This window comes from Triturus cristatus, chromosome 9, assembly GCF_964204655.1.
Source record: "Triturus cristatus chromosome 9, aTriCri1.1, whole genome shotgun sequence".
Classification (NCBI taxonomy): domain Eukaryota; kingdom Metazoa; phylum Chordata; class Amphibia; order Caudata; family Salamandridae; genus Triturus; species Triturus cristatus.
Genome location: NC_140592.1, coordinates 709141313 through 709164387, shown reverse-complemented (window position 1 = coordinate 709164387; position 23075 = coordinate 709141313). Strand labels below are relative to the sequence as shown.

Below are 23075 nucleotides of genomic sequence, written 5' to 3'. Positions count from 1 at the left end.
CACCACCGCCATGTGGTACTGCAACAAACAGGGTGGGGTGGGGTGGGGTTGTGGATCCTATGTCAAGAGGCTGAAACATCAGGGCATATCCCTGGTGGTTCAACACCTGACAGGTTCTCTGAATGCCAGGGCAGACTAATTCAGCCGCAGGTGCATAATGGATCACAAATGGCGTCTTCACTTGGAGATGGTGCAAGGTCTCTTTCAGCAGTGGGGAGAGCCTTGGTTAGATCTATTCGTCACTGAAGAGAACACGCAATGTCAGCAGTTCTGTGCATTGGAATTGCCAAGGCGGCACTCGCTAGGCGACGCTTTTCGTTGCGAGTCGAGTTGCGGTCTTCTATACGCCTTTCCGCTTATACCACTTCTGCCCACAGTGCTGAAGATCAAGCGCGACCGGGCCCAAATCATTCTTGTGGCTCCGGATTGGGCGAGAAGAGTCTGGTATCCCGAGCTGTTACACATGGCCATCGATCCTCCGATCAGACTGCCTCTTCGGTAGGATCTTCTGTCGCAACAGCAGGGGACGGTCCTCCACCTAAACCTGTCCTGCTTCCACCTCCTTGCGTGAATATTGAGCGGCAACAGTTGACAGCTTTCGACCTTCCTCCCGATGTCTGTAATGTTATCTTGGCAGCCAGGCAGCCCTCCACTAAAACAGTATAAGCCTGTAGATGGAACAAATGTGTGGCAAGGTGCAGAGCAAAGGCTGTGGATCCCCTTTCTGCCCCCCTTTCAGAGGTTCTCCTTTTCATTCTTTCTTTGGCCCAGCAGGGCTCTGCTCTGGGCACTCTCAAAGGCGATCTTTCGGCCATTTCGGCCTTCCTTCGGCTGCCTGATCAGCATTATCTTTTCAAGTCCCCTATTGTAAATCGTTTCCTTAAGGGCATTACTCATTTGTTTCCTCCTACTCCTTTCGTGATGTCCCAGTGGGACTTGAACCTGGTTTTTACTTATTTGATGTGTGCTCCCTTCTAGCCGCTACATAACTGTCTTTTCAGACTTTTAACGTTTAAAACTGCCTTTCTGGTTGCCATCACTTCAGCTCGGTGGGTGAGTGAGCTACAGACCCTTTCTTCTAAGCCTCCTTTCCTGGCTGTTCATCCGGACAAGGTTGTTCTCCGCACTAGGCCTTCTTTCCTTCCCAAAGTGGTTACCTCTTTCCATATAAGACAGCCCATCACTTTACCCACCTTCTTCCAGCCTCCGTATCCTTCAAAAGAGGAGGAAAGGTTCCACCGTCTGGATCCAGAACGTGCGCTTTCCTTCTATCTAGATCGCACAAAACAATTCCGGGTGGATGACCGGTTTTTGTTGGTTATGTGGGCACCAAGAAAGGCCGGGCCGTGCAAAAACAAACCATCTCCCGATGGGTCGTTCTTTGCATCAAAATCTGCGACTCCTTAGTGAAAAAGGAACCTTCAGTGGGACTGCGCGCCCACTGCTTTGGGACGTGAAATCCCCCTCCATGATATTTGCCAGGCACCTACGTGGGCTTCACTGCACACATGTACCAAACACTATTGCTTGGACAGCCAAGTCCGGAGGGACGGCTTCTTCGGCCGTTCAGTTCTCCAGGTCTTTCTGGTGTGAACTTAGTTCACAGACCCACCACCGGGGTTGGTATTACTGGGGTATCTATTCTAAGGTGAGGAATCCATAACTAACTGTCTCTTTCAGATGAACAAGTTACTTACCTTTGGTAACAATCTATCTGTAAGAGACATAGGTAAGTTATGGATTCCTCACAGCCCCACCCATCCTCCCCTTTCTGCAAACTGCTTTCTAGGATAAGGCAGTTCCCTTGCAGGGCCATAGTTTTTGTGCACCAGTGGGTAGTGTCTTGCATGACTGCGCTTCTGGTGTGGAATGTCGTGTAAAGAACTGAAGTCAGCGTGCGAGGGCGGCGTCTAAATAGATACATCGACATCATCCCAGCGACCACGACTCCAACGACGAACGTGGAGTCGACCGACGCCACCTATCAACGCGCAGAGATACTGCTGACGAAAAAATTCTCCGGATCCAGTCTGACGCCTGGGGGTAATTCTAAGGTGAGGAATCCATTACTAATCTGTCTCTTACAGATGTATCGTTACCGAAGGTAAGTTACTTGTTCATCATAACAAAATGCTCTTAGATTTAATAAGCTGGTGTTTGAATAACAACTTCTTATTTGTGATAGAGGTGTACGAACAGCTGAAGGGTGTGGCTATGGGAGCATGTTTCTCCCCCAGTTATGCGTGTTTACGCGTAGGCTGGTGGGAGGAGCAGGTTCTCCTAGTGATTTACCGAATATATTGGGAATCACATGTGATTAGCTGGCTATGATAAATCGATGATGTATGTATAGTATGTAAGGGTTCTAAGGACAGTGCAGTAGCCTTTGTAGAGCATTTTAATGTCAACAAACTCAAATTGGAGTTTACTGCACACGTTGATGAACATGCAATTGATTTCTTGGGTGTGCATATATATGTTGCGGGCAATACATTAGAATCTAGATTACACTGTAAAAGCACTGCAGGCAACTTCACATTCCACACGTCTAGTTTCCATCCTAGACATTTTACTTCTAGTATCCCTTATGGTGGATTTTTGAGACTGCGTAAGATCTGTCGTAAGATAAAGATCTGGGGCGAGATGTAGGTGGCTAAATACCTGTCGGTAACCCCGAAATTCAGTAAATTTCAGGGTTACCGACCAGTATTTAGCCATTCCTAATGTAGGTGATGATTCGATATTTACCGAATCGGTATTTACCGAATCGGTATTTATCGATTCAGTAAATGCAATGTAGAAAGCACATAAGAGTGCTTATGTGCTTTAAGAATTCGTTAATTACCACCAACTTCAAGTTGGTGGTAATTAACAAATTCCTTTAAAAATTCACTTTTGAATTTTTTTTTATAAGTGCCATGTGGCACACATCCATGCCCTTCGGGCATGAATGTGTGCCACATGTGCACACAGGCACATTTCAGGGGTGCAACAGGGTGTCCTTTGGACACCCTGGCACCCTTGAAATACCGAATCACTAATACAGAATGGCTTTAGATTCATTCCTATGGGCCTCCAAGCCCATAGGAATGAATGGGTAGGTATTCCTTATTACTGAATCGGTACCGATTCGGTAATAAGGAATATTAAGTAATCTGTGTTTTTTACCGATTCATAACCTACATAAGAAATACCGATTTCTTAATACCGAATCGGTAAAATTCGGTATTTGTGGATTACCTACATCTGGCCCTTAGTGTCATGGTAAAAAGAGGCTAACAATAGATTTTTTCGAGCAAGTATATGTTATCAGGATCATTGAGCAGGCAATTTCAAAAACAAATAAAAAATCTAGAGAGACCATGCTTATTCAAACGCATACTTACACTGAATCCAACCATAACATCAGTACATTAAGACCGGTTGAAGAGACTAAGGTTAGACTTATTACCACCCACAGCTGGCAGGAAAGGAAGATAAGGTCCATCATTAATAACCATTGTCCTATTTTAACAGATGCCGTTTTAAGCTAATTACTACCTGATCAGCCCACCCTTACTTTGAGGCGAGCACCCTCTGTGAGAAGTGCGTAGGTCAAGAGTAGCCCCGAATTAGCTGTTAAAACAAGTTGGCTTTTACCAAAAAAATGATTTTATAAATGCAGTTCATGTAGGGCTGCAGATTTGGGGTCAACACTTCGAAACACATAACAGCATTTAGCCCAAAAATAGTCGAATTGAAGGGTGTTTACAATTGCAGAATGGAGTTTGCAGTGAATATCCATGAGTGCACCTGTGGGCTGCGCTATGTGGGTAGGACGAAGCTGCAGGGGCACTTGAGGATTTTGCAGCACTTGAGGGCGATAGTAAATTCAGACCCCACATATCCAGTAGCAAGGCACTTTAAATTGAAACACAACAATGACCTCAGCGGTCTAATATAATATGTGATTGGAACAGTGCTGCCTCTGAGAAGAGGTGGATACGGAGGAAAAATGCTCTGTCAGCTGGAGTCAAGATTCATTTTAGAGTTGGATCCCAAAACACCCAATGGCCTTAACAATGAGGATTTGCACTATTGTTCCATAAAACATATTTACATACCTAATGTTTACAGATTTAGGTATATATGTTTTTTTGGAATTGAATTGGATGATATGTTAACAGCACCCTGCCTCCAAATGGAGTTTACTTTGTCGGGATCAGGAGGATATATTTATACTGCTATTTTATGAATAGTTTAACATTAAATTTGTAGTTTACTCAGCTGCTTATACCTTCCCTTTTGTTTTTTTATTTTTTATTTTAGTACTGTATCACATTCAGCATTTTATTACTTTGCACTTTTCACAGCCAGCACTTTAGAAATGTTCGTGGAGATTTTAGGCAATTGCGGGATGAGCCCATATGAATTTGTAAATGTTTTTTTTATTTTTTCTTATTTTTATTTTTTACAGGTTTCATTTTGTATCTTTGAGCATTAGGGCTCGACATTTGTTACTCCATTTGAGGATGGCAATAATAAACTATTAATCTGCAATCTGATATGGAGATATTTTTTTTTAAACATGTCGGGTACATTCAACATGACAGGCTTTTTGAGGCAATATCTAGCTTACACATTTTTGACTATGGTAATAGATGTTTAATATGCATTCTTTTTAAGCCCGAGCATTTATGCTCTTTATATTTTTAAATGCCTTCTATTAAGATATGTCATAGTATATAGTTTTACCATGTTTTCGATGTCCTATTTCTATTTTCGAAATGATGAAATGCCAGTAGCCTGCTTTTGCTATAAAGAAACTGGTACTAGGCATTTAAGTCTTTCTTCAATGCCATTCACATCATGAATCCTGTGGGATTATGGTTTGTTTAAATTGCTGAAAACGCATCAGCACGTCATATGTGATTAAGGCCACTCATGGTGGCTGAAACACGTCATAAACCTGTTTGAGCACTAAATTTGGAAGCACTTTACTTTTGGTGTCCGTGCCCACTTCTCTGGAGTATATATATATATTCTCTCTCTCTCGTTCGGCTTCAAAGGATGACCCTTGTTTTCATTGATCCTGCCTCTGGATTTCTCTGCCTATCACCGGCTTACCACCTTCAAAGCAGATAGTAACAATATACACTTTTCGAAGATAAGTGCCTGGCTGTTTAATTAAACTACTGTAAATCTGGAAATTTCTGTTTCCTCCATCATTCATCTTTTATTTTTTTTTTATTTAAGAAGCTTATAGAGCGTGCAGCTACCCAAAAGGGTCTCCCGACGCCATCGGCGGACAATGGCAGGGGCACAGCAAGAAGAATACCTAAGGTGGCAAGTGTTCAGTCAAGGCAGTTAAAGAGCAAAGTGTTTAGGTTCTTACAGAAATGAAGCAATGAGTTATAGGATCTGAGAACAACCGGATGAAAATTCCACAGTTTTGAACTTAGAACAGAGAAGGAGCACCCCATAAAACAAGCTCTGTGAAACCTAGGCACAGTAAACTGCGAGGTTGGCTGATCTTGGTGCTTGGGTAGGGACATATGGAGATACGGAATCTTGAATATGAGGGAGTGAGACAGTGTCAAGTGCTAAACATGTAACTTAAGGCCTTGAATGTAATCCATTTGTCAACCCTCAACCAGTGCAGTTTATGAAGCAAGGGAGAGACAGTAGAAAATCTCGGCAGATGGTAAAGAAGGCGGGAGGTCGCATTCTGAATGATCTGCAAGTGACGAATCAAGGCTTTATCAGCACCCAGACACAGTACATTTCCATAGTCCAATCTGGATGTAACCAAAGCCTGCAGCACTGTTCTCTGTGAACTTAGAGGAATCAAACAATTTCCTAAAGCCATTTCAGAATGGAAAAACAGGAGGCTGTACGCTTGGAGACCTGCGGTGTCAGGGAAAGATTTTTATCGATAATAAAACCGAGATTCTTAACCTTATCCACCGAGGTGGGTAAAGGCCCCAGTATGGCGGGCCAGTGGCTAACTCTCCAAAGTTAAGGGTTGTTTCCCAGGACAGGACTTTGGTTTTATTCCCATTGAGTTTGAGGGCGTTTCTGTTAATCCAGAGGACCTCGCCAGATAGTGAGAAAATAATCTGAGAATCATCTGCATACGAAAATAAGGGGAGTCCAGACTCGTCAATCACATCCATCGGGGGCGTTGGTAGATCATAAAAATCAAGGTCTCAGAATAGGGTTGGGGGGTCAGTGTTAGGATAGTGGAGGGGTTGATGGCTGATGAGACCTGAAAGGTTCGATCTTTCAGGAAAGAGGATTGCCACTTCAAGGCAATGTCCGTAATGCCTGAAGCCTCCAATCTCTCCAAACGGGTAGAATGTGAGACCGTATCGAAGGCCACACTTAATTCATCTGATCATTTACTCTATAGCGCCAAGGCAAAAGTTTGGCTTTTACTTAATGATATAGCCTAGATAAATGTATAACTTTTTTTTTTCGCGGGGGGGGGGGGGGGGTAAAATAATGTGGTTCTTCTTACCAATTTAATGGTGCTCTTATCACTATCTCTGAAGGCAGAAGGCCAGTCTTGTCCTTTCTATGATGCATATGCGTGACCTGCATATTATAGACGTCTTAAGTCTGTGGTACCTTGTGTCAAACATATTGACCAATGCCTTTTGGTAGCTACCAGCCTTATGGGTTGCTGCTAGTGGATCTGCTTGGCTCCTTCAACCATTCCAGTGATGGACAGAATTTCATAGCAATTTGGAAATAACCTTGGTTTTGGAAAGAAGGTCTTCTTTCATAGGGCCTGGTTACTATTGCCAGCTGTATCCCAAATTCATAACCAGTTTGTGGAAGAGGTGTGGCGCAGCGGCCAGGGCAACGGACGTCGGAACCCGTGGGCTCACTGTTCGATCTCCAGTGCTGGCGGCAGATCAGCCCGGGCACCATGTGACTCTGGGCAATAGCTTACTTAATCTTCCCGAGGGTCTCCAGCGCCTTGACACCTTCAGGTAATTGTTCACGCTTTACAAATACTGGACATTTACATCCCAGATAAAACTTCCTTAGGACTTAATGTTTAGTATACCAAGACAACGGTAGTATTGGTGTTTTTTTTAATTTATTTTTTAAAGCTCGTTCCATTATAGACATTTGTAGGGCATCAAACCAGGCCAGTGTGTTAGGGGGCGGGATCAGATACAGAGCCTCTAAACTCCAATTTCAAAAGGAAACCTCTATTGTAGTGGAGAACAAAGAGTCCAATGTTTGAGTTTGTAACAATTAAGTGCAGGTAGCAGCACTTAACAGCTGCTGCGAAGAGCTTAACTTTTTTTTGTTAACCTTTTGGTCCCTTGCCAAGGCTGTTAGTCTATTTATATAAGTGTCATAGGTCTTTGGGTGGATTGACTGCTGTTTCCAGACTTAATAGACTCAAGAATAGAATGTTGAACTTTTTTTTTTTAAGACCTAGGTTCTCCTGGAACCAAATTATGATCAGCTCTGTAAAATAGTCATGATTTTGAATTTCGAGCCTGGAGATTACTGGTTCAAGTATCCGTTTTCCTCGAAGTTGGGCTGTCTTAAGTTTACGATGCAACAACATATTCACTTGTGACTTTACCTTTCAGGAAGGTCAAGACTCTGGGAGAAGATGAACTCTGGCTGGATGACACTGTGGCTTGGATTGAGAGGAGTCGGAAGATCCAGGTTGAACGGGATATGGCTGAGAGAAGGGTGAGCAGTGGCATTTGTTTCCATTTCTGATTGCTAGAGGCAGTCTAAGTTTATACTAACTTTCTTCAAAAGGTGATCCGATCCTTTAAAATGTACGTCAAGTTAAAAGTAACTTCAACATTTGTATTAGAATTTAAACATATAACACTGAATTTTAATTTAGTGCAAGATAACTCCATCTGCTTCTGTTTGTGGAGCCATTTTATCTAAGCCTTTGCCTGTTTTGGTTTCAGTGGTTTAAGCCGCAGTTGAACTGGTATAGCAGTGGAAATCCGCAGGTAGTTTTTGCATCCCTAAATAGGAGATCCCCCTTTTAAAAAAATTTTTTATAAACATCTTTTATTGCACCAATTAGCACATACAATGCAGAGCCCCCCCCCCAACCAGAGGTCATCTGCTCTATTTTAAAATACAACAAATTAGCATTGACATTTTAGATATTTACTTTCCCCTGTTGTAACATAAATAGGAGAAACAATTAAATGTACCCCATTTAACTCTTCCCCCCCCCCCCATTGCACTGTTGTAATTCTGCATCTCCAGCACCACTTACACTCCAGTTCGCTGCGGAGCAATTCCCCTTTAACCACTTGTCTCATATATCTTGGTCCTGTGCTATCGTTTCTATACTGTATCGTCCCTGGATGGAATGGGCTCTAAACATATGCCTCTATACACCACCCACCGCCTCCAAATGTTCGGGTGTTTTTGCGTTCAACCCCGTGCTTTAAAAATGGGTATCTCCAACCCCATGTTAAAATCCAAATCATTTTTCCATGCGGATAAGGAAGGTGGGGTTTCAGCTTTCCAGTTACGCGCAATATCTCGTTTTGCTAGCACTAGGCCCAATAGCAGTAGATGACGTTTATATATATATTCCCGCCAATCCCTTCCATGATATGTAGAAGTGCTAAATTAGGCGAGGAAGGGAGCTCCCACCCCAACACCTCTGTCAAACAGGCCCATATCACCCGCCAGAACCTAGCAAACGCTGTACACTGCCACACTGTATGAAGTAAGGTGCCATCCTCCCGACCACATCGCAAACACGTTTGGGATGCCACTGGGCCCGCCCTCCACAGCCGGACTTGGATAAAGTACACTCTATGTAGGTAATTAAATTGAATTAGTCGGAGCCGCATTGCAATCGTAGCCCTTCGGGGGGAGGGTGGGGGGGGAATGGTAGTGCGTCGTACCAATCATCTCCGTCGAGTTGGCCAAGATCTCCCTCCCACGCCACCCTAGGTGTATCAAGTGTGGTGGGGCTATTTGTTAATAATGATAGATACATTTTGGAGATTTTGTGATCTTGGCCTCCTTTTTTTTTTTTTTTTTTTCTTTCTTTCTAACTATGAAAATCCACCTTACTAAACTTAACAGTTCTCAAAACATAATAACCACAAAAACTTAGACTATGCATTTAAATATATTTTTAACAGTGTGTATATATAGATACATATGGATAGGTTAAAGTGACAGGTGAAAATGTCTGTTAAAATTTAACATTTTCAATTAAAAAAAACTGAAATTCACCAGTTACAGTTAAATAAAGTAGCTATGACTCCTGCCCCCGTCATACAGACTGTCATCAGTGTTGTAATTTCAGAAGTCGAATTTGTTATCAATTATGTCATAGAACATATCCTGAGTGGTGTAATATGTAAGGGCGTAAGCAGTGAATGGCAAGGGCGCAAATAGTTAAGTTCATTACAGCTGTTGAATTTCAGGTTTTTATGTTTTTTTAAAAGTTTAAAATGTTAGTTTGACTGGCATTTTCATCTAGCTATAATATCACTTTAAACTTGCTTTCCTTTTTTTTTACCCAGTAAATTTCTAGTGTTTTATTAACGTACCTTTTTTTTTTTTTTATTTTTTTTTATTTTTTTACCATACCGAACAAGGCCTACCCTGTGCCGCATAGTCTTGCCCTACGCCCACCCTTTGCGTGTGGCTAAACCACTGCTGCGCACAGCTGAAGGCATGGGGTTGGCTGCAGAGTCTGACCTGACCCCCTGTGGACGGCCAACCCTCGCGGGCAGTCAACACCCCTTGCGGCCAATGCCCATGATCTTTACAATGCCCTACAGGCCCCCCAACCTTTTTTCCCCCTACAGCTCCGTAGTACTTCAATGAAATTACACTGGGTGCTGCGCTGAGCATAGTGTTAGTGCTGCGGTACTGCTGCACCATGAAAAAAACGTTTTTATTTTATTTTAGGGCTGTCCTGCAGGGACAAAAGGCCCAGGGTACCCCCCTACTCTGCGCCCTTATTACTTATTTTTGTGTTTTCATAAAATAGAGGGCCAATTTTCTCTTCATGTTGCAGCTACCCAATCAGACAGCTTGTTTTGAATTTGCAGTACCGCGGTCCTCCGTGGTAGTACTGCAAATACACCGCAGCCTAAAATATCTATTTATTTTATTTATTTATCTTAGGCAATTTGTAGAGCGCGCAAATACCCTTGGGTGTCTCGGTGCTCAGGACGGCTGAACAGAGGAGGGACTGGGAGCAAGTGATTTATTGGTTAAAGAGCCAAGTTTTTTGTTGCTTCTAGGAGGAAAGCAGAGTGGGAATGGTCTTGATGTGAAGTGGGGAGTGTGTTCCATAGTCTGGCAGTGGCGACAGTGAATCTTCTGTCGCCCCAGGAGCCTTTCTTGGTTCTGGGGACAGAGAGCAAATTTGCTGCTGATGAGCGAAGGGGTCTACTAGGTATGTAGGAACATAGTTTTCTTCAGGAACTCAGGTCCTGTGTTGTGAATTGCCTTGTAGGCGATGCATAGGACCTTGAACTTTGTTCTGCTCCTGATAGGTAACCAGTGCAACTGTCGTACCACCTTGGAAATTGGTTTGGACTTGGGGATGCCTGACAAAATCCTTGCCGCTGTGTTTTGCACCATTTGTAATTTGTTAAGGACTCTTTCATGGACATTGATAAGTAGACCATTACAATAGTCTACCTTAGACATAACCAGCGTGCTAATAAGAGTCCTGCCGGCGCTGGATGGTAAGAAAGGTAGAAGTTTTTTTATCATCCTGATGGTATAGAATGATGATGAGACAACTGTGTTTGCATGGTGCATGAATGATAGCTTGTCGTCAAACATGACACCTAGGTTTCTGACTTTTGTACCTGAAAGAAACACGTTAGTTAGATTCCTTACCTTAGAATATCCCCAGGTGTCAGGCTGGATCCGGAAAGATTTTTCGTCAGCAGTACCCTAGGCATCGGTAGGCGTCGTCTGCGGCTCCACGTCCGTCGTCAGCGTCGTGAACACCGGGATGACGTCGTCAGAGTACTTAGATGCCACCCTCCCACACTGAAGACAGTTCTTCTTTTTTCCGCGCCAGCAAGCGCAGATCCGGGAAGAGCGTACCCTTAGTCATTTTTTGACTAACTTTTTGGACATTTTGTCTATCTTTTTCGAGTCGACTTCGACTCCTGTTGCCGGTAGGGATGCCTGGGTTCAAGCCGTGTGACGTCTGTCACCAACTGATGTCGGTTACCGACCCCCACCATCGGTGTCTCTGCTGTCTTGGGGCCGACCACGATGACAAGTCGTGCCCCGACTGCCGGGCCTTGACGTCGAAAGCTAATCGGGAGCGGTCCCGCAAGCTCCTCGAGATCCGGCAGTCGGCTCCGCGCTGCTCGAGGTCCCGGTCGAGGAGGAAGTCGAGGGGCCGGTCGTGGAGCCGCAGTCCTCACCACTCGTCGGGATCCAAGTCCTCGCACTCGGGTAAGTCGAGGCATGGCAAAAAGAAGTCGAAGTAGCGACATCGCTCTTCTGACTCCCCTTGCCGGTCGAGCGACTCGGCCGAGGGCACGGGTGGCACCACCCGTGCGGCCCCACCGGAGCCGCAGGAGTCTCATCCGGCCCCACACCCTCCGGTCCCTGGCTTCATGCGACTCCGGGCGAGATTTGAGACTTCCTTGTGGCCATGAGGACTCTCTTCCTGCCGTCGAGCCAGCGGGCCCCAGAGGTCCGACTGGGGGTCCTAGTGAGGCAGCGGCTTCGGCGCCGTCGTCTACTTCGATCCGGACGCCGCAGGCCCCCGTGGGATCCAGGCCTGGATCCCGGTCGACGCCAGTTGACCTCATGACTCCTCCGCTGGCGCCGACCCCCATGGTGCCGCTCCCGGCGCCGTCCTCAGACGACGCCGTCCCTGGTTTCAGTCCCAGTCTGGGTCCGGCCTCGGAGCGGTGCCGCTCGGCGCCGTCTCCGGCATCGATGGGTGACCCTTTCGCCTATGACCCGGCTCCGTAATTTCTGCCTGATTACCAGGACACTGATGAAGGGGAGGACTGGGAGGGGTCTGAGGACCCTCTGGCACAGCAGTGCCAGTTAAGTCAGGACTGGGCAGATGAGCTGGGGGAGGCCAGTGGTCTAGACACTTCGCCTGACACTGATTTCATCTCTCCTTCCGTGGCTACGGAGGAGGGTGCTACTTATGCTGTGGTGCTGCGTAAGGTGGCCAAGGCCTTGCGCCTGGAGCGACCATGAGGACTAACCTCCTCACTGAGGTGCTTCAACCGCCAGTAAGCTCTTCGGAGTCTCTGCTCCAGTTTAATGAGGCCCTCAATGACGACCTGATGGGCACTTGGTCCAAGCCCTCCACAGTCTCGCCTGTGGATCGGAACGTGGCCCGACGCTACCGCCCAGCTCCGGGCGACCCCTGCTTTCTGTCCGTACACCTCACCCCTGAGAGTCTGGTTATCCAGGCCTCACGTCCCAAACCGCCTTTCCGTCCGCACTGGGAATCCAAAACAATGGGACAATTTGGCAAGAAACTGTTTTCCTCACTCAGTCTTGGGTTGTGGTCCATTAATACTGCATGCCTTTTGGACCGTTACGCCCACTATCTGTGGGATACGGTGGTGGACGTGCTGCCCCAGTGTCCAGATGAGGCCAGGACACGGCTCGCCCAGGCTCTTGCTGAGGGGCGTGATGCAGCACGGTATTCCATTAGATGTGGACTTGACACCACGGACTCGCTTGGCAGAGCGATTGCAACGACGGTGGCGATTCGTTGTCATGCCTGGCTGAGGTCCATGAACTTTTCAGGGGTTGTCCAGAGCACTCTCATGGACATGCCCTTTGATGGCCGTCGCCTTTTTGGCGACAAAGCAGATAGCGCGCTGGAGCGCTTTAAGGACTCCAGGGCTACGGCCAAGTCCTTGGGTCTGTCGGCCCAGCACCAGCAAACTACTGCTTTTCGCCCCTTTCGTGGCCAAGGAAGGGGCACCCCCGCATGTTCGTCCAGCCACAGGCCGCAGAACCAGCCTCAACGCGGTCGCGGACGTGGATTCCGCCGTGGCGGAGCAGGGGGACAGAGAGCCGGTCAGCCCACATCCGCTCCCGCAGCATCTGCCTCAAAGCCTTCCTAGTCCGAGCTTTGAGGCCCATTCCATGCCAGTGGGAGGCAGCGTTTGCCATCACCTGCTCCACTGGCGTACCATCACTTCGGACAGGTGGGTGCTGCAAATCATCCGAAGGGGCTACTCCCACCCCTTCGAGGCGACCCCTCCAGCCATGCCACCGCAGTACCACGGCATGTCGGGGGATCACTTGCAACTTCTGCATGAGGAAGTTACGGCCCTCTTGGCCAAGGGGGCCTTCGAGCGCGTTCCTGGCCCAGAAGTAGGACGGGGTTGTTACTCCCACTACTTTCTGGTTCCCAAGAAGGGCAAAGGGGGCCTACGCCCTATCTTGGACCTTAGGAGCATCAACGCCTTCCTCCGGAAGGAGAAGTTCAGGATGCTGACATTAGCTCAGGTTCTGGCTGCCCTAGACCCTGAAGACTGGATGGTAGTGTTGCACTTGCAGGACGCTTATGTCCACATCCCCGTCCTGCCGGCCCACCGGCGTTACCTGCGGTTCACGGTAGGCCACGAGCACTTTCAGTTTACCGTGCTCCCCTTCGGCTTCACCAGTGCCCCCCGGGTGTTCACGAAAGTGATGGCGGTGGTAGGAGCTCATCTGCCCAGATTAGGGTTTCGAGTCTTCCCCTATCTCGACGACTGGTTGTTGAAGGCGGGCTCGCCACAAACAGTTGTCTTCCACCTCCAGACTACGGCCGACCTCCTGCATTCGCTGGGGTTCTCTATCAACGTGCCGAAGTCACATCTGAGTCCCTCCCAGAAGCTCCTCTTCATCGGAGCGGTTCTGGACTCGGCGCAGTTTTGGATCTATCCTCCCGAACAGCGGGTTCGGGATATTCAGGCTCTGATTCCGATCTTTCGGCCTTTATCCCGAGTTTTACTTTCAGGATGACCCTACGGCTGCTGGCCTCCTGCATCCTGCTGGTACATCACGCCAGGTGGCAGATGCGGGCTCTGCAGTGGGACCTGAAGTTCCAGTGGGCTCAACATCAGGGCAACCTGTTCGACCGCGTCCTGATCTCGGAGGGCACTGCAAGACAGTTGAAGTGGTGGCTCACAGACCGCGATTGGGTCAGTGGCAGATCCCTCTCCCTACCCCAACCGGAGCACGTAGTGGTGATGGATGCGTCCCTCCTGGGATGGGGGGGCCACATGGGAGAGGCGGAGATCAGAGGCCTCTGGTCTCCGGCGGAGTCCCTGCTCCATATCAGCCTATTGGAGATGCGGGCGATCCAGCTTGCACTGAAGGCATTCCTTCCCTCTGTCCGGGGAGCTGTAGTGCAGGTGTTCACGGACAACACCACCGCCATGTGGAACTGCAACAAACAGGACGGGGTAGGGTTGTGGACCCTTTGTCAGGAGGCTCTGTGCCTCTGGACATGGCTGGAACATCAGGGCATCACCCTGGTGGTCCAGCACCTGGCGGGCTCTCTGAACGCCAGGGCGGACAAACTCAGCCGTCGGTGCATGATGGATCACGACTGGTGTCTGAGCTCGGACGTGGCGCAAGGTCTTTTTCGGCAGTGGGGAGAGCCTTGGTTAGATCTATTCGCCACCGAAGAGAACGCGCAATGTCATCAGTTCTGCACGTTGGAATTTCCAAGGCAGCACTCACTCGGAGACGCTTTTCATCGCGAGTGGAGTTGCGGTCTGGTATACGGCTTTCCGCCTATACCACTTCTGTCCAGAGTGCTGAAGATGATCAGGCATGACCGGGCCCAAGTCATCCTTGTGGCTCCGGATTGGGCACGAAGATACTGGTATCCCGAGCTACTCAGTCTGTCAATCGATCCCCCTATTCAACTACCTCTTCAGGAGGACCTTCTCTTGCAGCAGCAGGGGACAGTCCTCCACCCAAACCTGTCCAGCCTCCACCTCCATGCATGGAGATTGAGCTGCGGCAGTTGATGCCATTTGACTTGCCTCCTGAAGTCTGTGATGTCATTCTGGCAGCCAGGCGTCCCTCCACTAAAACGGTATACGCCTGCAGGTGGGACAAATTTGTGGCATGGTGCACAGCAAAGGCTGTCGATCCCCTTTCTGCCCCTCTTTCTGAGGTTCTCCCCTTTCTTCTTTCCCTGGCCCAGCAGGGCTCTGCTCTGGGCACCATCAAGGGATATCTTTCAGCTGTTTCAGCCTTCTTGAGGCTTCCTGATCAGCCTTCTCTTTTCAAGTCCCCTGTTGTCAATAGATTCTTGAAAGGCATTACTCACATGTTTCCTCCTGTTCCCTTTGTAATGCCTCAGTGGGACTTGAATCTGGTGTTAACTTATCTGATGTGCGCTCCCTTTGAGCCACTTCATAACTGTCCTCTTCGTCTTCTGACTCTCAAGACTGCTTTCCTGGTTGCCATCACCTCTGCCGGAAGAGTGAGCTAGCTCCAGGCTCTTTCTTCTAAAGCGCCTTTCCTCTGTCCATCAGGACAAGGTTGTTCTGAGGACTCGCCCTTCTTTTCTTCCGAAGGTGGTTACTGCCTTTCACACCGGACAGTCCAATAGCTTACCCACCTTCTTTCTGCCTCCGCATCCCTTGAAAGAGGAAGAGAGGCTCCACAGTCTGGACCCAATACGTGCGCTCTCCTTTTATCTGGATCGCACAAAACAGTTCCGGGTGGACGACCAACTCTTCGTTTGCTACGTGGGCGCTAACAAGGGGCGGGCAGTGCACAAGCGAACCATCTCTCTGTGGGTCGTTTTGTGCATTACGGTCTGTTATTCCTTGGCTAAGAAGGATCCTCCTGTTGGGCTGAGGACCCATTCCACTCTGGCCACAGCGGCTACTACTGCCTTGGGACGGGGAGTTCCTCTGCAGGACATTTGTCAGGCAGCTACGTGGGCCTCGCTGCACAAGTTTGCCAAGCATTACTGCCTAGACAGCCAAGTCCGGAGAGATGGCTTCTTTGGCCGTTCCGTTCTCCAGGACTTCCTGGTGTGATCTTGGTTCGCAGACCCACCACCGGGGTTGGTATTGCTGGGGTATCTATTCTAAGGTAAGGAGTCTAACTAACGTGTTTCTTTCAGATGCACAAGTTACTTACCTTTGGTAACGATATATCTGTAAGAAACATTAGTTAGGTTCCTTACCGCCCCACCCATCCTCCCCGTTCTGCGAACCGATATCTAGGGTTAAGGTCATCCCTTTCAGGGCCCTAGTTTCATGGCACCAGTGTCTGTTTCTTGCATGGCTCTGCGTTCTTGGCGCAGAAAGCTATGTACAGAACTGACGTCAGCGCGCGAGGGCGGTGTCTAAGTACTCCAACGTCATCCCGGTGATCATGACGCCGACGACGGACGCGGAGCCGCAGAGGACGCCTACCGACGCGCAGGGGTACTGCTGACGAAAAATCTTTCCGGATCCAGCCTGGGGATATTCTAAGGTAAGGAATCTAACTAACTAATGTTTCTTACAGATATGTCGTTACCAAATGTAAGTAACTTGTGGAATGGGGGACGGAGGTGAGCCTAGCTCTGACGGCCACTAAGTGGGGGACCAGCTTGGGAAGAGGTTACCAAAGATCATCACCTCCGTCTTGTCCGAGTTTAATTTAAGGCAGTTGTTTGCCATCCAAGTGCTTATTGCAAGCATTCCCTCTTGGAAGTTTGCCGCGACTGTCCCTACATCATTATGAACCACTAGCACTAGTTGTGTGTCGTTGGTGTATGAAGTTAGTCGCATGTCGTAGGACTTGCTGATCCTCGCCAAGTCCGACACGTATATATTAAACGAGGTCGGGCTCAGCGATGATCCCTGCGGCACACCGCAAGGGAGTGCAAACGATGGGGAATTGAAGTCGCCAAGAGTTCGTAGTTTGGTGCGGTTAGATAAAAAGGAGGCCAGGAGGGCCTTGGCTCTGTCTCTGATGCCTATGGCTGAGACACGGTTGACCAGGGTTACGTGATCGACCGTGTCGAATGCTGCTGAGCGATCCAGCAGCACCAGGACCGCGGGATCCCCATGGTCGAGTATCATCCTGATTTCATCGGATGCCTTGATGAGGGCTGTTTCGGTGCCGTGGCCTTTTCTAAAGCCAAATTGGGTGTCATCTAGTAAGTTGTTTTCTTCGATGAAATGGGCCAGCTGAGTGTTCATCACTTTTTCAAAGATTTTTGCGGGAAAAGGGAGACATGCAATGGGTCTATAGTTTTTGGTCTCTGTGGGGTTGAGGTTGTTCTTTTTTAGTAGTGGCTTGAGGACAGCTTTTTTCCAGGTGGAAGGTTAAATTCTTGTCCTGAACATTGAGTTGTAGATGTTTGCTATGAACTTTCAACATTCATTTCTCACAAAGTACTAAACATCTTTACTTCAAATCACAAAAACCACACTTTCTGGATCCAGCTCTAGCTTCCTGCCAAATTTGGTGCAATTCTTTTCAGCATTTTTGGCTATAGCGGTGTCTAAAGTTCTTAATGGCAATTGCATGGAAAAAACACATAACCCTGAAACTTTACAGGAAGGAGCAGAGGTGTAAGAAGCTTTTTAAAAAATGTTTTTGGAAAGTTTCGTGAATATTCATCATACAGTACCAAAGTTATTAGCAAACCACAAAATCGATTTCCTATGGGAAAACGGTCCTAAGTAGAGCTACACAGCTGCAACATCACTTAGGTGTGGTTCAGATGGTGTTGCCATTAATAAAGGTATTTTTTGCTTTGCCTAGCACTTATGATCTTATGGGTGGGTTTTCACAAAATGTGTAAGTCTACTTACTCAATCAGCTGAAGTCTGGCATACTAAGTATTATGAAGATCTGCACAGGACAAAAAAAATAGCTGATGGTGAAAGAAAGAGAAAAAAATAGAATTTTTAGTTTGCCGGAAATTTTGCTCCTCTCTCCAAGCCCAATGGCTGAATCGGTTTACACCACACTCGTCATGAAAGTAGAATGTCACTCGAAAAGAAATCCCTTTTTTGTTTAGTGTAAACACTTTCAGTAGTCGTTGAGATATAAGCATTTTAAAAATAGTTTTCAAGTGGGCTTTAAGGTTTATCAAATTAGTGTATCCCTGGTCTTAGCACACAAGATCAGACTCGCAAATTCTGTTACTCGAATTTGATTTTTTTTTTTTTATTGCAAAATGTGATGGGTTTGATTAGGACTACTTTATCTGACATCCTGAAACGTGTAAGCTGGTTCAGACTGAGTTTTTCAGTGCAAAAAAATAATCCACAGCCATAGTTGTCCACCTCCAAGGGTGACAGATCCTATAGAAGTGTCTGATATACAACTACGTGAAAAAATATAACTGGATTCGAATGCCATTTTGTGTCTGGCTCCCGAATCCCTCCTGACTGGCATGCTTTAAGAAATTTACAACATATATATGAGGTAGTGGTGGTATAGAACGTCGCACATCAGTTCTTTGACAGGCAAGTATCACATATAGTAGTTCCAAAAAGCAATGTTATTGGTGCCTCTCGAGGTAACAAAAACACCCCACTACCTTAGGATGTCACCTCAAGGGTTTTAACAAAACCCTGTGTCACACTTGAGACTAGATCTGTACCTCGGCACTCTCAATGTTCATATCTAATTCATAGGCAATATGCCAATCAGAAGTTCTATTAAGATCTATTTTAACAACTCACAGGAAACATCAGTCTAGAAAGGGATTCTAAAGTATTTAGTTTAATGTTTTATAACAATGTCTCACTCGTACATAGTAAACCATTCGATTTCTTGAAATAAAACATGTTCGAGGCATATGAGCTGCAGATCACACACTGAGGATAAGATCGCCATCTGGTGTTGGGCTCGGATGATTGCAGGTTGTTGTCGTCTTCGGAAGAAGCCTTTGGTCACGAGGTTGGTGACTCCTCCCCTGGACAACAGTGCGCATGGGCATCCACTCCATCGTCAGATTGTTTTTTTCCGCCATTGGGTTCGGATGAACTTTTTTCCGCTCCAGCAGAAAACTTTCAGCAATCGATTTAATTCTTCAATCTTCTTTCCATCGACATCGAAATCATCTCGGAGCGGTTCCGGAAGCGGCTGATGGACAGGACACCCTTCAAGAAATGCCCCCGGTGTGGAGCGAAGTTCCCCCACAGTGATCACCACGAGGTTTGTAACCTCTGCCTGTCGCCGGAACACAACGAATCGACCTGTCCAGCTTGTTCCGCTTTCCGTTCCAAGAAGACCCTCCGGGACCGAAGAGCTCGACGCCATATTATGGCCAAACCAGCTCCAGAACCGGAGGACATCTTTGCTCAGGATGTTCCTGAAGATGACACCGAAGATCTCGATCGTGTCCGAGGCCGACGATTCCGATGACCTCATCACTCCAGGGCAGCGTGTGAGTACCAACCCCCCTGCCCCTGCCCCATCCAAAAAGACATTGGTCAAGACTCCACCAGCTGGGCCCAGTCGAGACCGGAAATCCTCTTCAGAAGCCCCGCCCTCGGGCCCGGCTCCGAAGACATCTAAGCCTGTAGGTGGCTCGGGCTCGAGCAAACCTCATGTGATTGTACCTATAACACCTTCGGCACCGAAAACTCCACTGTCGGCACCGAAACAGGCTTCCAGACCGAAATCTCCTTCGGCACCAAAACGTTCCTCGGCACCGAAGTATCCACCGGCGCCGAAACGTTCTTCGACATCGATGCCTAAAAGTCCATCGGCACCGAAAAAACCATCGGCACCGAAAAATCCATCGACGCCGAAAAATCCCGTGGCGCTGAAACCTCTGTCGGCACCGAAAAATCCATCGGCACCGAAAACTCCGTCCACGCCGAAAAAAGTTCATAAAGACCCGAAACTGTCATCACCGCCACCACCTTCGGAGCCAGATGAACTTTTTCGCCCAGATCCTACTCAAAAGCGGATCTACATCAATCCCGAAACCGGACATGTGACTGCCGTCCCATACAAGAAACGGAAGCTGGACATCACACCACCTCCAGCTCCCATACGGAAGAAGGACTGTGCTACTTCACCACTTCGTCCTTCCTCTCCTTTATTACCTCCTAACCCGTCCCCCCCTCCTCCTCCTCCTTCTCCTTTACCTTTACCATCCCCCTATCATTCACCTCCTCCACAGGATGATAATGACTTGGGGGGGGAGGGGCGGACCCTGATTTATTTAATGATCCTGTTGATCCAAACGACCCTTTTACGTTCCCAGACACAGCACCCGTAGATGACTGGTCTTATCCAATACCTGACATGCCTGACCCCACTACCTACCCCTCCAAGCCCTCCGCTCCTGATGACCACTTAGGGTTTGGCCAACTTATAAATAGGGCAGCAACATTCCATGGCGTCACAATGCACACGGACGCCCTTGAAGAGGACTTTCTCCTCGATACTTTTGAGCAGTCACAAAAAACTGTTCACATACTGCCCATGATTAAAGGGGTTATAAAGCATGCCACTGAAGTCTTTAAAGACCCTGTTCGAGCTAGGGTTCTCAACCCACGCATCGAAAAAAAGTACCGACCAGCCCCGCAGGACCCTGCATACATTAAAGCCCAGCTCCCTTTAGACTCCTTGGTCGTATCAAATGCCAGGAAGCGCGTTAACTCACAGACAACTGGAGAAACGCCTCCCCCGGACAAGGAGTCTAAGCTTTTAGAGGCCTCAGGCAAACGGGTCGCCGCACAGGCGGCGAACCATTGGCGTATTGCGAATACCCAGGCCCTGTTAGCCCGGTATGATAGGGCGCATTATGACCAACTTGAGGACCTTATGCAACATCTGCCTGAACCCTTTAAGTCCCAGGCCACTGACCTCATCCAAGAAGGCAAATTCTTCTCTAATGCCTCCATTAAATGCGCCTTAGATGCGGCAGATACTGCTTCTAGGGCGGTCAATACTAGCGTCTTACTCAGACGACATGCCTGGCTCCGTATTTCCGGTTTTAAACCGGAGGTTCAAACCGCAATTCTGGCTCAACCTTTCAACCAAGAGCAGTTATTTGGCCCTGCAGTGGATACTGCATTAGAAAAAATGAAGAAGGATAATGAAACTGCCAAGTCTATGGGAGCACTGCAGTCTCCTCAAACCCGGGGTTCCTTTCGTCGCTCCTTTTATAGAGGAGGCTCCAAAAACACGGGAACTGAGACCACATCCACCTTTAAAAATTCGGGACAAACATCCCCTAACAGAGGATATTTCCGAGGAGGTTATCGGGGAAACAATAACAAAGGTCGAGGGCGGGGCAACAACAATAACACCCGCACCTCCCCAGCCACTAAACAGTGACTTGCCACCACTCCCCCCAGACCATTCCACTCCGGTCGGGGGGCGGCTCCAACAATTCCTACCTGTCTGGACTTCCATCACCACAGACAGGTGGGTAAGACAAATTATCCAGTCTGGCTACTGCCTCGAACTCATACAATCCCCCCCAAACATACCGCCCAAACAACGTCCAATGTCCTCACATCATCTCTCTCTCCTCAAACAAGAAGTTCAATCCCTGTTACAAAAACATGCGATAGAACCAGTCCCTCTTCAACATCAGGGAACAGGGGTATATTCTCTATACTTCCTCATTCCCAAAAAGGACAACACACTAAGGCCCATACTGGATCTCAGACTACTAAACCAGTATATACATTCGGATCATTTTCATATGACCACCCTCCAACAAGTCCTTCCACTTTTACAACAGGGAGACTTCCTTGCCACATTGGACCTCAAGGACGCGTACTTTCACATCCCTATGCATCCCGCTCACAGAAAATATCTACGATTTGTGGTAGATGGGCAACACTGTCAATTTACAGTTCTCCCATTCGGTGTAACAACAGCACCCAGAGTGTTCACCAAGTGCCTAGCAGTCGTGGCAGCGCACCTCAGAAGACAACAGATCCATGTCTTCCCCTATCTGGACGATTGGCTCATAAAAGCCAATACTAACCAAAAATGCGTTCTCCACACTCATCGCACGATTCAAACTCTCCACGATTTGGGATTCACTATCAACTACCCCAAATCCCATCTACAACCTTCCCACTTACATCAGTATCTAGGAGCAACCATAGATACATCCAAAGCCATTGCTTATCCCAGCACTGCCAGGATAGCCAGTATACAAAATCTCATCTCTCAATTTCAAACTCATCCATCTCTTCCAGCAAGAGTGTTCATGCAGCTCCTAGGCATGATGACGTCCTGCATCTCCATAGTCCCACACGCACGACTTCAAATGCGTCCCTTACAGGAATGTCTAGCACAACAGTGGAACCAAGCTCTCGGACAACTTACCGATCTGGTGTTGGTGGACAGTCGCTCACTTCGCTCACTGAAATGGTGGAACACCATCAACCTGTCCAAAGGGCGGCCGTTCTTAGAGCCTCTTCCACAAGTTGTGCTAACTACCGACGCATCTCTCACAGGGTGGGGAGCCCACCTCCTTCACCATACCACTCAGGGCAGATGGACCAGTCAACAAAAACTGCTCCACATCAACCACCTGGAACTCTTAGCAGTGTTCCTAGCACTAAAATCCTTTCAGGTACACCTAAAGAACAAAACTGTCCTCATACGCACAGACAACATGACGACAATGTATTATATACAGAAACAGGAAGGGACACATTCTCTCCAACTGTCCCAACTGGCACAGCAAATCTGGAGATGGGCAATTCCCCAAAACATCTACCTGTTAGCAGAACATCTCCCAGGGATCCACAATCAGGTGGCCGACCTCCTAAGTCGCCACACACAGCAGATCCACGAATGGGAATTACACCCCAAGGTTCTACTCCCCTTCTTCCAAAAATGGGGACAACCAGACATAGACCTGTTCGCCACTCCCGAAAACACAAAATGCCCAACCTTCGCCGCCAGGTTTCCACACCCACAGTCGAAGGGCAATGCCCTATGGATGAACTGGTCAGGCAGATTTGCGTACGCTTTTCCGCCTCTCCCACTAGTTCCATTTGTGGTACGCAAACTGAAACAACAGTCGCTAACACTAATACTAGTAGCTCCCACTTGGGCACGTCAACCGTGGTTCACCACACTTCTGGAACTATCTTTAGTTCCACATC

General features: G+C 47.8%; 1 protein-coding gene across 1 annotated transcript in view; it reads left to right on the top strand.

The window, feature by feature from the left end:
* Window positions 1–23075, top strand: part of SART1 (spliceosome associated factor 1, recruiter of U4/U6.U5 tri-snRNP) — a 698390-nt gene that overhangs the window by 267561 nt on the left and 407754 nt on the right. Inside the window, exon 5 of the mRNA XM_085625869.1 lies at window positions 7596–7701. Coding sequence (XP_085481995.1) covers window positions 7596–7701 — 106 coding nt within the window. The remainder of the gene's footprint in view (window positions 1–7595; window positions 7702–23075) is intronic.